Consider the following 17,140-nt stretch of genomic DNA (forward strand, 5'->3'; position numbering starts at 1 on the left):
AGTAAGTGTCACTTTTTCATAAATTAAAAGCTTTGTAATACCATTCGCTTTGCATAAGTTTTTTTGCAATTTCCACATTTCTTATAAGTTTGATGCTTCAGAAGACAAGCTTCTCGTTAGTCACGACGGACACGGCACAGAATACTACTAGTATGCCGTCCACAGTAACTTACGTTATTGAGGGTTGTCCTATACGTGTGCCGAAGGAGGTAATGGACTCTGTGTCGAAACGACTGAAGGCGAGGCCGAATGCAGAGGAAGGAAGGCAGCGGCAAGTGTGCGTCGGTGCGAAAGAGGCTCTTTGGCTGAGAGGGCACCGTCAGTTGGGGGACGGCTGGTAACTCGACGGCCGTCGGTACAGTCCAATCCAAAGCGAGGGCCGGAGGCTTCTGTCATCAGCCGGCGGCGCTCGCCTCGTTTCCCTCTGGAAATGCACTAAGTAGGCTGGCTATTAGCTGACACTGCGCGAGCTCATTATTATAAAAGAATAAATAATCGGCCGGCTGAGGCGGCTGGGCCGGCCGCGGCTCCGCAGCGGTTCCTGGCGGCGGCCGTCGGAAGCTCGCGGAGTGGGGGCAAGAAGCCACAAGGACACGGCGCGCCGGCCGGCGGTGTGCTGCCAGTGCCGGCGAGCGCGCTGCCACGCACAGGCATGGGCCCGCCCAGCTAGCGCCAGCGCCATGCAGCCCAGCCCGCTCGTCTTCACCGTGCTGCTCGGCACCATCTTCGGGGTGCTGTCGGCGTCGCTGAGCAAGGCGCTGCGCTACCAGGCGCCCGACGAGTGCAAGTGGGTGGTGCTGGACGACGGCGAGGATGTGGCGCTCGACTGCCGACTGCGCACCATCAACAGCGAGCTCGAGAACACCAACTTCAGCGTGATCCAGCCGCAGCACACGGTGCGCCTGCGCCTCGAGTGCTCCGACGTGCTCTTCTTCCAGAGCTCGCTCAGCACGGGCAGCTTCCGGCCGCTGCAGGAGCTGCGCGAGCTCGTCATCGAGTTCTGCAAGATAGGCAACCTGTCGGCGGGCGCCTTCCGCGGCCTGCGCCAGCTGCGCAACCTGACGCTGCGCACGCACAACACCGACTGGGCCGCGATGACGCTCGACGTCGACCGCGACGCCTTCAGCTCGGAACTGGGCCTGCTCGAGCGCCTCGACCTGGCCGAGAACAACATGTGGAGCCTGCCCGTCGGCGTCTTCTGTTCGTTGCACAGCCTCGAGGTGCTCAACCTGACGCGCAACAGGCTGCGCGACGTCGCGAGGTTCCAGTTCGGTCTGGGCGCCGCCTCCGGGCCCGGGCCGGCCGAGCGCTGCGGCGGAAACCTGCGGGAGCTCGACTTGTCCAACAACAGCGTGGACGCCCTGCCCGCGTCCGCGCTCTCCGGCCTGTCGCGCCTGCAGACGCTCAACCTGCAGGGAAACGCCATCTCCTTCCTGGCCGACCGCGCTCTCGAGGGCCTGTCCTCGCTGTCGGTGCTGCACCTCGCCGACAACCGGCTCGTCAGCCTGCCGCCGGAGCTGTTCGCCGACACGCGAGACATCAAGGAGGTGTACCTGCGCAACAACTCCGTCAACGTGCTCGCCCCCGGGCTCTTCAACGACCTGTCGCAGCTGCTGGTCCTCGACCTATCGCACAACGAGCTCACCGCCGAATGGGTCAATTCTGCCACGTTCTCCGGCCTGGTACGCCTCGTCATTCTCAACCTCTCCCACAACCGCATCGCCAAGCTCGAGACCGCCGTGTTCCGTGATCTCTACTCACTGCAGATCCTCAGACTGGAAGAAAATGTCATCGAAAACATCCCTGAAAATACCTTCGCGTCGCTGTACAACCTCCATACGTTATTTCTATCTGGAAACAGACTCGTCAGTATCGAAAGCTACACTTTCAACGGCCTGTACGTCCTCAGCTTGCTATCCCTCGACAATAATTTGATCAGCAACATCCATCCGGCAGCTCTGAAGAACAGCTCCAGCCTACAGGACTTACATCTCAACGGGAATAGCCTTGTTGCAGTGCCCTCGGTGTTGTTAGACGTTCCTATGCTCAGGACTCTCGACCTTGGCGAAAATCACATATCGGAGATAGCAAATTCGAGTTTCAGTGATATGCAGCACCTGTACGGCCTGCGTTTGACGGACAATAACATCGGAAACATAACTAAGGGCACTTTCGATAGAATGTCGGCGCTCAAAATACTGAATCTGTCGAGGAACAAAATTTATGGTATCGAATCCGGTGCTTTTGACAACAACAAGAATTTGCAGGCTGTTAGACTCGATGGAAACTATTTGACAAACATAGACGGTCTTTTCAACAAGTTGGAACGCCTCATCTGGTTAAATATTTCGGACAATAAGCTGGAATGGTTCGATTATGCTCTGATTCCCACCGGACTCCAGTGGCTCGACATTCACGCTAATCAGATAACCGAGCTCGGCAACTATCTCGAAATTGAAAGTCAACTTCATCTTAGCACTTTTGATGCGAGTTCAAATAAATTGACAGAAGTAACCGGCAGTTCTATTCCTGACAGTGTGGAACTTCTTTATCTGAATGACAATTTGATAACCAAAGTTCAGTCCTACACGTTCTTCAAAAAGCCTAATTTGACACGCGTCGACCTCTTCGGCAACAAAATTACCAACCTCAATCCGAACTCACTTCGTATTTCGACGGTGCCGAATTCTCGTCCGCTACCAGAGTTCTACATTAGTGGGAATCCGTATCTGTGTGACTGCACAATGGACTGGCTGCAAAGAATAAATGTGGATAACCGTGGCACACGTAACCAGCCTCGCGTGATGGATCTACACAGTATTCACTGTAAGCTTCTCTACAGCCGTGGCCGGACGTACATGCCGCTAACGGAAGCCTCTCCAAAGCAGTTTCTCTGCAAATATGAGTTCCACTGTTTCGCCCTTTGCCACTGCTGTGATTTCGACGCCTGCGACTGCAAAATGACGTGTCCGACTAATTGCACCTGTTATCACGATCAGTCCTGGACAGCGAATGCCGTTAACTGTGCTAGCTCCGGCTACGATGGGCAGCTTCCTGAACAAATACCGATGGATGCCACGCAGCTCTACTTGGATGGCAACGATTTCAGGAGCCTCGGAAGTCACGCCTTCATTGGACGTAAGAGACTGAAGATTCTGTTCCTGAATGCTTCCGGTGTTGAAATTATCCATAATCGAACATTCAACGGTTTGAAAGAGCTGGAGTTACTTCACCTGGAAGATAACAGACTGCGCGAGCTCAGAGGATACGAATTTGATGGCCTGGAGAGCCTGAAAGAGTTGTATCTCCACCGGAACTTTATAACTTCGATCCATAACAGCACGTTCTCACCATTGCGGCAGTTGAAAGTTCTGAAATTAGACAACAACCGGATAAGCCACTACGCGGTGTGGACGCTGCCCGCTTCCCTGACAGAACTCACGCTATCTAACAACAGCTGGCAGTGTGACTGTGATTACGCGGAGAGCTTCAAGGACTATCTGCTAAAGACTGAGACGATAGTGTCGGACGCGAGCAGGGTGCAGTGCTTCCGGCGGTCTGGTGCTGCCAATGACACGCAAGATTTCTCCGACGACGCCGACTACATCGGATTTGCGCCAGACTCCGACGGCTATTACATCCTCAGCAACAGCTCGCTGCCTTGTTTCGGTGCGGTGGACGCTAACGAGACAACAGCCGCCAATATTACGGCAACGAAAACTGTTATTCAGAAGCAGGCCATCCAGGACTATATCCCGCAACTGGTGGCCGCTCTGTGCGTTCTGTTAGTGCTGGTACTGACTGTGTTACTCATCTTCATTTTCCGTCAAGAGATGCGCGTGTGGTTCCACTCTCGGTTCGGCATCCGACTCTTCTATAGGCATTCCGATATCGACCACGAGGACCGCGACAAACTGTTCGACGCCTTCGTCAGTTACAGCTCGAAGGACGAGGCATTCGTCGCTGAGGAACTCGCGCCTATCCTGGAGCACGGAGACCCGCCGTATAAGTTGTGCTTGCACTACAGAGACTTCCCTGTAGGCGCGTACATCGGGGAGACGATAGTGCAGGCAGTCGAATCGTCGCGGCGAACCATCATGGTGCTGTCGGACAACTTCATCCGGTCGGAGTGGTGCCGTTTCGAGTTCAAGTCGGCGCACCACCAAGTGTTGCGCGACAGGCGCCGCCGGCTGATAGTGGTGCTGCTTGGGGAGGTCCCTCAGAAGGACCTGGACCCCGACATTCGTCTCTACCTCAAGACGAACACGTACTTGCAGTGGGGCGACAAGTTCTTCTGGGAGAAGCTGCGCTTCGCGCTGCCTGACGTTCCTAACAACCAGCGGCGGAGGACGACGTCGGTGCCTCTGCAGCCGCAGCCGTCGACGCGCGGCACCAACAACCACGTGCACGCCATGCACCGGCACAACAACCAGGCGCCGCCCAACAACGCCAACGCCCGCTCCGTCGCCATACACATCTGACGGCCTCGACTGCAATCGTGTACATAGTTCGGTACGACCCGCAGAAGACTGCACTTTCTAGTTAACCAGCCGCCAGCCGCTCGTGCTGCGGTCTGTTTTTCGGTTGTGATAGCGTGTTCGGAGTACAGACGAGACGATCGCATCCGAGTGAACGCGAGTACAGTATTGGTACGCGGTACAAGTAGCTACCCATCAACAGTGTAAGATAAAAATCGACTTCTGAGAACGGAAATAGTGGCGGATAAACGTGGTTCGAATGTGTTGACCAAATCAGTAATTTATTATATTTTTTAAAGTGATTTGTTATGTATACACATATATAAATCTGTTATATAATGATATGTAATTCTCGTGATTATGGTGCTATACGACTTCAAGCTTTCAACGGTCGCCTGTCATCTCTATGTAAGTTACAACAGTCTACTGTTTAACTCAACATTCCAGTAATGTTACTCCAAGTTTCATTTAGATTACAGTGATAATTTTGTACTGTTTTGATTCTCTTTCAAGCAGATGATGCTGATGAATTAGCTTTTCTTCTGTGTTTCCAGATATTATAAGCATTGCGAAAGGACATTGTCCACGGAAAGACTCTGTTAGCTTAAACGCAGTTTAAATTATAGTATTTTATTACATGCAGATTTTTGTACGTATACATACTTCAGCTTGCTGATATGGGATTAATGCGTTGAATAAATCCCCTGATAATACAAATGCCTCATTGTTTATTTTTTCAAGTGGACAATTATTAAATCCTATTCAATTCGTTATTAATGATCTCTTATGAGTTCTTCTAAAAACTCTTAGGCTTGTTAGCGTCTACCATTTCTTTTTAGTTACAGCTTTTATTGAACAACGTAGCTTGTCTTCTCCACTTTAGTCGTATTGGCTATCAACGGCTCGATAAATTGTTTTCCACTGAAGAAAAGGATAACAGGTTTAGGTGACGGCTTAATTACAAAATATTAACATTAACGATTTATCAAAACATCTGTATCCAGTATTTGAACAAGTACAGGAGAATTTAAATAATGGCTTAAAACGTATAACGTTTTCTTACGCTGTATCAAATCACTGAGAACGTTCTACCATACGTTATGCGCATTTAATACAGTGAAATTACGTTTTAATTAAATGTGCGTCTATATGTATGTATTTAAAATAATAACTTGAGCACATACATGCGCAACGGACGAAATAAACATTAATGCTCTTAATTTGTACCATGTATAATCTTTGATAGTACATGGGAATAAATTTCTCGTATGAAACAGTCTTTCTAATAATATTCCACATTTAAAAAATTATTTAGTTTGATAGAAACGAAATAGTATATGAAGTGTTTCTCCACAAATGAAATCATCTTGCTTAGCTGGCAAAAGTGTTTTCCATAATAAAAGTTCTTAACAACTTTCACATTATTTCTAATAGTAACATTGCTGACATTTCTGAAGAGAATATGCAGTCAAATGTTCGGTTTTTGGTTTTTGAGTCGAACTCCTTTAGACTCGGATGTTGCTGTTCCTACCCGGCGTTGGAGTTTCCAGCAGAATGGAATGGAGAATCTTCCTCGTCCACATTTGGGGTAGGAATTCAAGTAGGAACGACTTACACAAAGTATATACAGTCTGTTTTAGACAATTGCGCTTAAAAATGTTCATTCTGATAGGTATAGGTTGTTGTATAACTATTGCCGTTTTCGTACAACAAGCACGTAACACAGCAGTACCGAAAGAAAACTTAGAGGATTCCTCCTTTATTAACCTGAGCTCGTCTGATTTTTCTGAAAGACCTCCGTCTACTCATTTTAATTTAGTTGCTAATAGTTGCTGATGAATTAGAATAAAAACTTGCCAGTGAAAAGCATTTTATGTTTCAGTTTTTCTTTTAATGTGAGAAATATTTTTTGCTGGATACGTCATAGAAACAAGTCAATCGTTTCTGGTAATGTTCGCTCTGATAGTTTTGTTTTATTCTTTTATACGAAAAATCGAGTAGGTAGATTCCAGAGAAACTCTTTTGTCTTTGTGTATTGCAATGCGACTGAGCAATACTCCCAATTCACGCACACAGAAATTGTACTTATTTTGGCAACGAACGCAACACTATCGGATTCTTTTCAAACAACATTAATTACTGTTCGTTCACAAGAGCCCTAAAATTTATTTTTAATTATATTTCACTTACAGATTTATTAGAACGCATATGTTTTAATCTCCTTAACGTTTTCACTTATTACAGGAGTTTAAAACTAATTTATCGTTACAATGAAGAGAAAAATTTCCGCTCATGTTGAAGTCCTATTACTGATCGACGAAACCATATACTCAGTTTAACAGTGAATTAATCCCGAACTAAAAACATTAGTTCACAGGTGTGTTGCAACTTATTCATAACTTACTCTTACATAGCACGTCTGGTACATTTCCTTACAATGTAGAGCAGAAAGCGTAATAAACTCGGGGAAACGTCACATTTATTCTTGACCAGGTTTTCCCAAGTGTTCTCAAGTTTGTAAGGTCAGTTATTTTAACAAATACGTTAAAAGTTAATTGCTTTGTTTTTTCGTATCTGAAAACAGTGACGAATAAGCACTTAATGTCTGACTGTAACGTTCATTTAACATAAGGATTGTAACTAAGCAGGTGGTTTATTTTCTTATGATTGAATAAATGATGGTAACAGACAGTATGCAGAGTACAGGTTAATATTAACGAAAAAGCAAAAACAGCAATCAGGCACAGTGGATAGTTGCTACTTTTACTTCAATGCAAGAAGTAACTTGTATTTTCACACTTACTAGCAGAACAAAAATTTTTATGCAGCACCAGCACCTACACGACAGTATATAGTCAGCAACTGAATACTGAGCATACTTCTATAAAAAGTTTGTTGTTAATTTTACTTTGTTAGGGATAATTTTTTGCACTTCATTTAAAAGAAGTTCCGGGAAAATATAAAGCTGGTTAACAACCAAAGAACTGGGATACGGTTTTCCTTTTATCTCTGAAATAATCGTTCTCACAGGTGGAAATGTTTTTCATTTTGGTCTGTATCATACATACATGTTCTATTTCAGGAGATACAGTGATTATGCACTGTATTTTTCCACAATAGCCTGCTTCCTTTTCTGTAAGTTGCTATGAAAACTAATATCATGAAAGAAAAATGTTTCGTAATGCTGTACTTATACAAACAATATCGAAGATTACATCACGCTTAACATGTAATATTAGGAGAAGATATATTAAATTTTCTCAATAATAATGGAACATGAACCTAATAGTTAGCTGCCACACACCTTTCTTTATAAGCAAAACACTTCTCAGTGGGACTATTACTGATGACAGTCATATACCAGAGCTGAAAAATCTTTCTCTTCTTCGTGTTCTATAAAAAACACGTAAATGACATTTGTAACAAAAACGTGATATCGCCTAAGAATGGAAGTATGACAAGCCATTCCGGCGTCAGGTCTTTTTCATACACCCCAATATTTGGGGTCAGTAACCTCAAAGGGTAATTCAGTCGCAATGCATTTAGAGCTGGACGGATTCCAATAGTGCCACGATTAGCATCTGACTAATAGCCGTGGAAAGAGCGACGTTCAACTCTCACAGCTTTGTATCACTGCGACTTGAATGTTCGAAGGCAGTGCATGAATTAGCACAGTTCTTGCCATTTATTTTTCCTGAACATCGCTTCTGACACATTCAGGTGGCCTACTGAATGTACGCAGACGTCTCTGGCGCTACGAAAGTTATGCTTTTCTCGTCATAAAAAGTCAGACGAAGTAGCATAATTTTGTAGATTAGTGGCGATGAAGTCGTAAATCCGCAATCAGAGTCAGTGATTTTGTGAAGTCATGTCGTAAATTAAATAAATACATTGCACAATATCCTAGCACCATGATCGCGGCCAAGTGTATCAGATGTTATGTAATGTGAAGCAATTACCAACCACTAAATTTACGACATTTCATCATTTATTGTTCTTTGTCGTTTCCGATTTAGAACAGAGAATTTAACTTCAGGCGGCTGCTGTACAGTAATGGTCAGGACAACCAATCATCGGTATAATGTTTTTGTATACCGTACTCGGAATTTTAACGTTTCCATATTGAATAAAGCATGATAATGAGTCGACGTCATTACCGCATCTGATTTTAACAACAGAATTTCAACATAATTTTTAAGCCTAATGTATAGAGTTAATCACCATTTTCATATGAAAACTGATCAATGTGATCTGACACTGTCATGACGCATTTCAGAACAAAATACGATGCAGATTATATATCTTCGCTTTTTACCGTCTATCTAGCTATTTATCAACTGCTATTCTTAAAATAATTGAAAGATACTTGTGAAGAAACATTTTTCTTCTTTAGTCCGTTTGTGTTTAGTTTGTTAGCAAGGTTCCTACAATAAAACGCCCGTTAATTTTATGAAGGGCCAGTTTGTACGATAATGGTGATTAGTGAATTATATTTATTTCCCCACCAGTTCATTTTATGTGCATTTTCCAGTTAATATCTCTTTGTATGCTGTTACGTGACTGTCTGATTGTTTTCATGCATCTCAATGTTTTGAGGTTAGTAACCTCAAAGGATAATGTAGTCGCAGTACTTCAAGAGCTGGACGCGTTCCAATACTGCCGCGATTAACACCTGACTAATATCTGTTGAGAGAATGAGGTGTTGCAATGATCTGAAGGTTCAAAGACAGTGCATAAGTTAACGCTAGTTTTTCCATTCATTTTTTAACCGTAGCTTGTAACATATTTCTCGGACCACTAGGATTTGTTCAGATGCCTCTAGCGTCGCGCACCTCCACTCCCGTTAAAAGTAAAAATTGCCACCTCAGTGCGGTAGCGTTCTCGCTTCCCACGCCCGGGTTCCCGGGTTCGATTCCCTGCGGGGTCAGGGATTTTCTCTGCCTCGTGATGACTGGGTGTTGTGTGATGTCCTTAGGTTAGTTAGGTTTAAGTAGTTCTAAGTTCTAGGGGACTGATGACCATAGATGTTGAGTCCCATAGTGCTCAGAGAGAGCCACCTCATCCGAGTCTGACTGCCTGTTATTTCTTCAGGAAAGCAGGCACTAATAAAGAAATATTGTGTGGTTACCACAGACATTTGACGTCCGTTAGTACCGCAAAATGTTCAGAGTGTTGCCTTGCTTACCTGTCGCTTGCTCTTCATTATATAATGCACGAGCAGCACTCCTTTGCACAGGTAACCTAACATCGAATGAATAAAAATACGACAGAACAACGATGCTACACATCATCAGTAACATCAAAACTGATGTCACAGCTCCAAGCTCTCGGCTTCCTCAAAGATGATCTGTGATAAGGCCCTATGCGCAAACAGATGTGATTAGTAGATTTAGTTTCTGGATATTTAAATATCAATAAAGACATTTTTTGAACCTATTTCGAACCACTGATGTGAAACTGCGTACTATACAATGCTTCAGTTTAAGAGTGCAGTAAAGCGTAACTTTTTGATGAGTATAAAAATATTGCATCTGTTTTGTATGCTTCTTCGTCTATATCTAACAGCTCAGTTTGTACTTTGAACAGAAATTAAATTACTAATGTAATGTATTCGTGTGTCCCTTTTAACTTAAATTTACATAATAATACCTTTAAGGACGCGTTTTCCTACCAAAATTTGGGTCCAAGTGCGTTCCTGCAGATTTTATTTTATTTTTATCAGTTTTAACCGACTGAAATAACGTAGCATTATCTCATTTACGATTGACACAAGTTGAGAAGTTGGCGTCCCTAAATATTAATTCGTTGTAATGTTTCTCCCAGTACAATGCTTTGATATTATTATTCGAAGTTGAAATGGCAGAGGCAAGGTGACAGGACAAGAGAAAAATACTAACAGTGGAGTTACATAATACAGTTCGATACAGACCGGATGTAACCTGTGAGCGTCACAGCAAGAAGAAAATAGTAATCATTCAGCTGTTGATCAGTTTCTCATTTAAGATGTATTCGTTCCAAATTTTACGGCCAATTCGTGGCAAGAATAAGTTTAATGGCGATCCAATTGATGCCTTTGTGTTGTTTCATTTTATTTAAACTATGCCACTATGGCTTGCGCTAGTTCACGACTCTGAACTGCGATTTTAGAACGGGTCTATTGTAGCAAAAAGTGGCAGTACATCGAAAATATATTTTTCTTTCATCTCTCTGAACATTATGTTTGCAAAGTGCTGTCTACGTGACGACTACGAAGCAAAACAAGTAATAGATCAACTCTGACTGAGAAGAACAGTATGCTAAAAAGCAGGAATTTTCTTACTTCGTGCAGAAATATTGGTTCAAAGGCAGTCTTTATATCTTTATGATATATTTTAGTCCTCATATAATTCATTTATAACATTTAAGACTGACGTTCCGAATGGAAGTATGTGTCACGGTCATTCGCTGTAATAAATACGTTTCATCTTCTGCCTTGTTGCATTTCCTCAGCGTTAACTTGGAACAATCTTACGGAGTCTTATTATTTACGTATTGAGAAAGAGAGTATTGTTGTATCCTGCCATATCATTATTCAATACATGCGCAAGGAAGAAAGACACATTTGCTGTTCTCGGCGTTTAGCATTTACGAGAACGCTATTCTAGTAGCAACGGCGTGTATTTTACTTAGTTTTAAACTGAAGCAACTTCATCTCCTCTCTCTATTTTATGTTAAATAACTAAAGTAGTATATACGAACTAAACGTCTCAAACAGCACGAAGAGCGTCATCTACAGAATGATAGACACTGCTGACAGAGTTTTGAAGTGTCAGGTAACGACGTTATATAGATATCTTTTAACGGTTTCTCTCTAGCGACAACTTCATTTCACAGTGTCTGCCAAATATATACCCCTTCGTATGATTGTGGCATCACCTAAATCGTCTTTATGTACAGATTTACAAAATTACAAAGGGAAAAATTACCTATGTTTCAGATTCTTAGACAAGGAGCTTGAGACAACAAATTAGAAAACGTAATGTTGACAATCTGTAACTGACAGTTTCTCATAAACCTGCGCGTGGTATTTGTAACTTCAGATTGAGGAACAGAAGCGTCTATTGCAGCTTTCTCCCGGCCGATGCAATTAAATAAAATGCAAACTACAACTTTTCTTATTAATTGTTTAACGAGATATAATTAATTTATGGTGATATAAGCGAGAATTTTTATTAGTAGGCAAGTACCATGTATCATATACAAAAACGTATTACACATTGTTTAAGGAGCGAAATACGATTTCTTACCACACCTTGTGCACTGATCTATCCACAATATACCTAGTTCAAGTGGAATCGGATACGGTAATGTACTCCTTAGGTGCACTGTCTCTCTTCAGCGATGCCGATGCATCAAGGATCTATTACAATTTTCTGAGCTCTTCCGCTACAGAATGGAGATAAAACTTCCCTTGAATCGGTTAAAATGGTTACGCCACACATAGCTGTAATCGAGCTGCTCACACAGAATTACAACTCGTTTAAGTAAAAATACTAAAAGTATTTTACCTTTTATATGAGGTACTTAGTTCGCAGGTAATAGAACAAATACTCTTTTCGGGAGTTATTTCTCTGATGTAGCGCAGATTCATATTTCGGAAATGAAGTGCAATTTCAGTTGAGTGCCAAATAATTTAACAAACACATGCGGTACACACGTCGTTATCATACTAGTCTTCCCACAAGTTTAGTTTAATAGGTAAGCTAATGTATCACGTATTTTTTAAAAAAAGAAAACAGTTTAGTGAGTACCCTATTTGAGTACCATCAACATCACCTGATAGCTAAGAATTTACTACTACATTTCGTAAATGAATATTCTTCTTAACAGTAGCACGTATAATGTATTTCTTATATCGTTACTGGAAAAAAGGCTCATGTAATAATATACACGCGTTTTACTGAGTGCGTAAATGGCCTTATATAAAAACTTTGTTGACTGGCATTTTTCAGAAAAAATCATGTATAGATTCATAACATTATGACAAATACGTACACAATTATGTGTAGAAAGTTTCACTTATTTTTGAGTTTCCCCTGTACATGTGCACACAGTGCCTGACCACACCAAGAAACCTAAGAGACAAAAAGGAAGATTGTTTGACTACCTCAGTACTTTAAGAAATATGGAAAATGACAGTGCTAGACCATTTACACTTTCTTAATTATGAATCGGCTAAGTCAGTTAGGAAGGAACGTAGAGTTTAATCTGGAATCCGAAGAACGATACAGGCCGACATATCGCACATACAGCTGTCATTGCCAGAGGTAGCAATCATGTTTAATAACAGAAAATAATTCTACGACTAACTCAGTTTAAATCTAGCCTTGTGAGATTTATAGTCTTACTTTCACCACCGAACATTCAAAACTTATTGTTTGAAAACAGATACGCCGATTTTGTTTCCTCAGACTGTTAGATATTTGTGTTCAGTCATTGATTTGCTGACGACATTACGCGCAGGACTAAACATAATAGTAGAGGACGCAGGAATTAAATCGAACCCGACCAGCCTACTTCACGTTTTCGAAGATTTTCCTAGATCATAACTCACAGGATTAGTCCATCGTGCCAACCGTTAATACCTTCCAAGCTCATGTTAAATGAGTCTCTGTCGACACTGACCAAATTCCCCGTAACATTGCGGTAAGGGGGCTGGGTCACTTTCAGTTTTCAGCGAAAGTGAGTTTTGCTCTGATACTCATATTCTATACAGCAAATGTGTATCGAAGGTAAAGAGCGTAGTAGAAATACACGGCTACTGCAAACCGCTTAAAATAACACCTGAGATTATCATCTCTGAGAGATATCGATTCAATTAACGGCTAAGTTGCATACTCGCAACTTTACGCCGAACCTTATACATAACTTCTCCGCTAGCACGCACATAACTTCCATTAATTACCAATAAATCTCGAAAACAATTTTCTTCGTTTTCAGATCTGTTAGTCTGTTGGTCTGTTTTTGCATAACAATTAAAACCAAATTAATTACATCCCAAGAAATCGAAAGTAAAGTAACTGAGGGTGAAATGTATCGTTCAAGTAACACCATTATAAATTCCATTCGATGGTTCTGATCCATCGCTTATTGACACTAGATGACAAAGTGTCATCAACCTATTTTGGGTAAATTCCTTCTCGAGGTTTTGATATGACAGAACAGTGTCACTATTCATTCGTTTGAAGTGAAATCAGCCTAAGGGTTTCTTTTTCTTCTGAACTATAATTCTTGTGCTAGTGCTTTCTTCCCTTTTCCTGATCGTTTTCGATCACTTACTACGACTGTCACTAATATTCATAAGAAGTGTTCAGGAAAGTGTATCTCAAATTATACTTATTTTTGTCAGTGCTAGTGGGTGTAGTTGCGACATGGCGCAGTACGTTCCAGACAATTCCTTTTCGCGCTTTAGTGGTAGTGTTTACAGGACAGTAGTACTATGTTTCTAACTAAATTATTATAGACCTACCGATGACATTTCTTAGTACAGGAGTTTTACAAACTATCATGTGTGACGGAAATTTTGCAAATTTGTCGTGTGATGGAAGTAAGTTGTGTATTATGTAGTATGCAGATTCTGTATGGTTGTGAATACCTAAATCATGTGTAAAGACTAAGCATCACTTTTCCTCGATTACAAGTAAATATCTGTAAAAACTTGCAAAATAGAGCTGCTCCAAATTCCATAAATACATTCGTTGTACCACGGCAGGGGAGCCATAGTGTGTAAATGTTCAGACTATCAGTTGGCTCTGCTGTAAACTGAGGTTACGTCAAAGAGCTGCACTGGTTGATTCCAGTCTGAACTATTTTTATCTATAGGTCTTGCAACAAAAATCCACATCTCTGATATCTACAGTAATATTTACAGATCATAATAATGTTGTTTATAATGAATGTATTCAGAACATATTACGAAACCAGAGAGTTTCCAACTTTAAACACGAAGAACGTCATAGCTGTTTACGACAATTAGGATCTTCACAAACCCACGACATTACTAAATACAAAGGAAAATCATGAAGACAGCTAAGCTTTAAGTCGAATAAGGAAAGTTAAATGTGTATCCACGTAACAAGAAAAGCATGACAAAGACTTAGGCTAACTATCGTGACTAGGGAGCGAGAGGAGCATGGGTTTTCAGCTGATACTTCATTCTAATTTGGGTATTGTTTTCCCTTAACAAAATTCCCTGGTTACTTGTAGAGATCTAAGAAGTTAGTGGAAAAATTAGTACATATCCAGAATGAAAAATTCACGTTATGACGTCGTACTGCATTTTTATGCTCGTGATGCTCCATATTAGAAGTTGGATGGCTCAGCATCTGATCTCATCGTATTATTTAAAACCCTCTGCTTCAAAACCTACTCAGTTATTAAGGAATAATACGGAAATAGCTATGCTTTTCTGTTAATTAAGACAATGAAGCTTGTGTTCAGGAAGGTAACTAGTACTTTGTAAACATTCGAATTTTTCTATAAGTAACTGGACTTCAGAATGCTATTTAATCGTATAAGAACAACACTGCAAACGTATCTTACAACTAATTGCACTTTTGTTACATGATTACTTCATCATCTATTGATTTACAGACACCACCCGAAGTCTGTTATAATTTTGTGGTCTCTGTTGTACAGACACAAGGACGATATTAATTCGTCGAAGTGACAATTGATTGTGCTTACGTGTTCAACACCAAGTAAATTTAAAACACTTTGAGACTATCTGATATCAGAAATAGTGTCCCACGGGAGTGTTACAGCGTCACTATGATCGATCGCAATTATCGTTTTATGTTGTATATTACCTGACTTCATACGCAACCTGTAAACAATTTCTCTGGTTGCCCATTAATGTTCAAATGTCCAGTTTTCTAATAAATGTTCAGAGCAATTCATGCTGTAACACTTAAAAATATACATGCAGCACAAAATTTTGCCTCCTCACTGTTTTCATTCAAATTATGAGCTGCTGTAGATGAAACAGAGTTCCTTATTCGTTAAAAATAAACAAGACTGGAATCGAACAACTGTATAGCATAATTAATCTCAGTAGTTCCTCTGCTGATGTCTTCTGACTTCTCAGTACTGTACTTATAGTGTCACAGCAACAGTCATATAAGGGAAGCAGTTTCTACTGTGACAAACTATTGCTTTAATGCTTTTTTGAATCTTTTACTCTTGTAGTTGTAGAAAACGAAACTTCTCAGAAATGTGAGGTACATCTTAAAACGGATATCACTGGTTCATTGTCACACGCAACCTCCACTCATGTAATCCCCATAGTGAATAACACCTATCTGTTGCTTGTTTTTTTATCGAAAGAGAAAGAGCTCTTAAACTTCATATTTTGTCTCACTGCGTGTGGTAGACGTTAGGTCTCTTTTGTTATTGCGAGTCCATACAATAATATAGATGAGAATTAAGGGCTACTCTCACGAATATCAATTTCCATTTGATCAGAATTTACACTGAAGAATATTTTAGTGCTTAAGAAGGTCCTGGAAAGTCGTAACATACTATTTACTATGAGAAGTGGAATGGGATAACTTGTATTTGCAATCATTTTACCCTAACTGTCTAAAAATCAAATCTGTGTGTTTGTTTAGCCTTTCCTGATTCAACTTATTCAGATGTCAAATACAACTTGCGAACATTGTATTTCAAGTTTTCCTTACTGTCTCTTTTTGGCATTTTCTTCATCGCATGTGATTAATAAATCCGCTAACAAACGTATCTCAGACTAAACTGTATACAGACTTCCAATTCCAAGAACTGTACACCAAATACTATCCTCTAAAATTTTAAGTAGCAGATGCAAGTAGCAAATTTGTAAAACTAGTTTTTATTTCACCTTATTCCCAAAGATGGCTGAGAAAAAGCTACACATCGGGTGATAAAAAAAGAGAAACGCGTGTTCAGAATTTTTAAAAATGCTTTCTAGTGATAGTAATGTTGATCCCCACCTACCCCACCCTAGGTGGTGGGGCGTGGACTAGCTTTGAAATCTTAAATAGGAAAATCCCACTTTTATTGTAGATTCGAATTCTACGGGGATAATACGTATCTTTCGTTTGGTTCAGTCGTTAGGCGAAAGGTGGTGCTGTAATTGACAAATACCACAATTGAGTTCCAAAACAGTATTCTCTCAACAAAAATGAATTGGATCCAAAACATAAAACGCCTCAGTATTTTGAAGTTTTCTTCATGGAGCTATTTTAAAATATTCATTCATTCATTATTTGACTTGATCTCATTGCGTGCGTGTCGTCTCTCATTTCTGAAGTACGTTCCTTCACTACCGAATTGTGTATTAGTTCGAATTCAGAAGTGGTTTATGCTTACGGAGAAAGGGGCAGGAATGTCGATAATGCTCTAACCTTTTACTATAGACGTTCGCAAAACAGGGTTCTAGGTCGCCCTTCTTTTCGTTGGGTTATTCGCCAGTTTCCCATCGAGGGAACTGTAAAACAACAAAAAAGGAATCCTCTAAGAACATTTGCTGGAGAGAATAATGAAACTGCGATATTAGCTGTAGTGAATCATAATCACAACATCAGCACTCGGCAATTATGTCATGAATCGGGTCTTAGATTAAAGTCCGCCGGATTTTGAAGCGTAGA

The 17,140-nt window shown here is 41.2% G+C and overlaps 1 protein-coding gene across 2 annotated transcripts in view; it reads left to right on the forward strand.

Annotated features, from left to right (window-relative positions):
• The first annotated feature begins 635 nt into the window (after nucleotides 1-635).
• The window catches only part of LOC126248867 (toll-like receptor Tollo), a 150,467-nt gene continuing 133,962 nt past the window's right edge, over nucleotides 636-17,140 (forward strand). For both annotated transcript variants that reach the window (XM_049950311.1, XM_049950310.1), the window contains exon 1: nucleotides 636-4,886. In XM_049950311.1, coding sequence (XP_049806268.1) covers nucleotides 681-4,481 — 3,801 coding nt within the window. In that variant the 5' untranslated portion in view covers nucleotides 636-680 and the 3' untranslated portion in view covers nucleotides 4,482-4,886. The remainder of the gene's footprint in view (nucleotides 4,887-17,140) is intronic.

Source organism: Schistocerca nitens, chromosome 3 (assembly GCF_023898315.1).
Source record: "Schistocerca nitens isolate TAMUIC-IGC-003100 chromosome 3, iqSchNite1.1, whole genome shotgun sequence".
NCBI classification, from domain to species: domain Eukaryota; kingdom Metazoa; phylum Arthropoda; class Insecta; order Orthoptera; family Acrididae; genus Schistocerca; species Schistocerca nitens.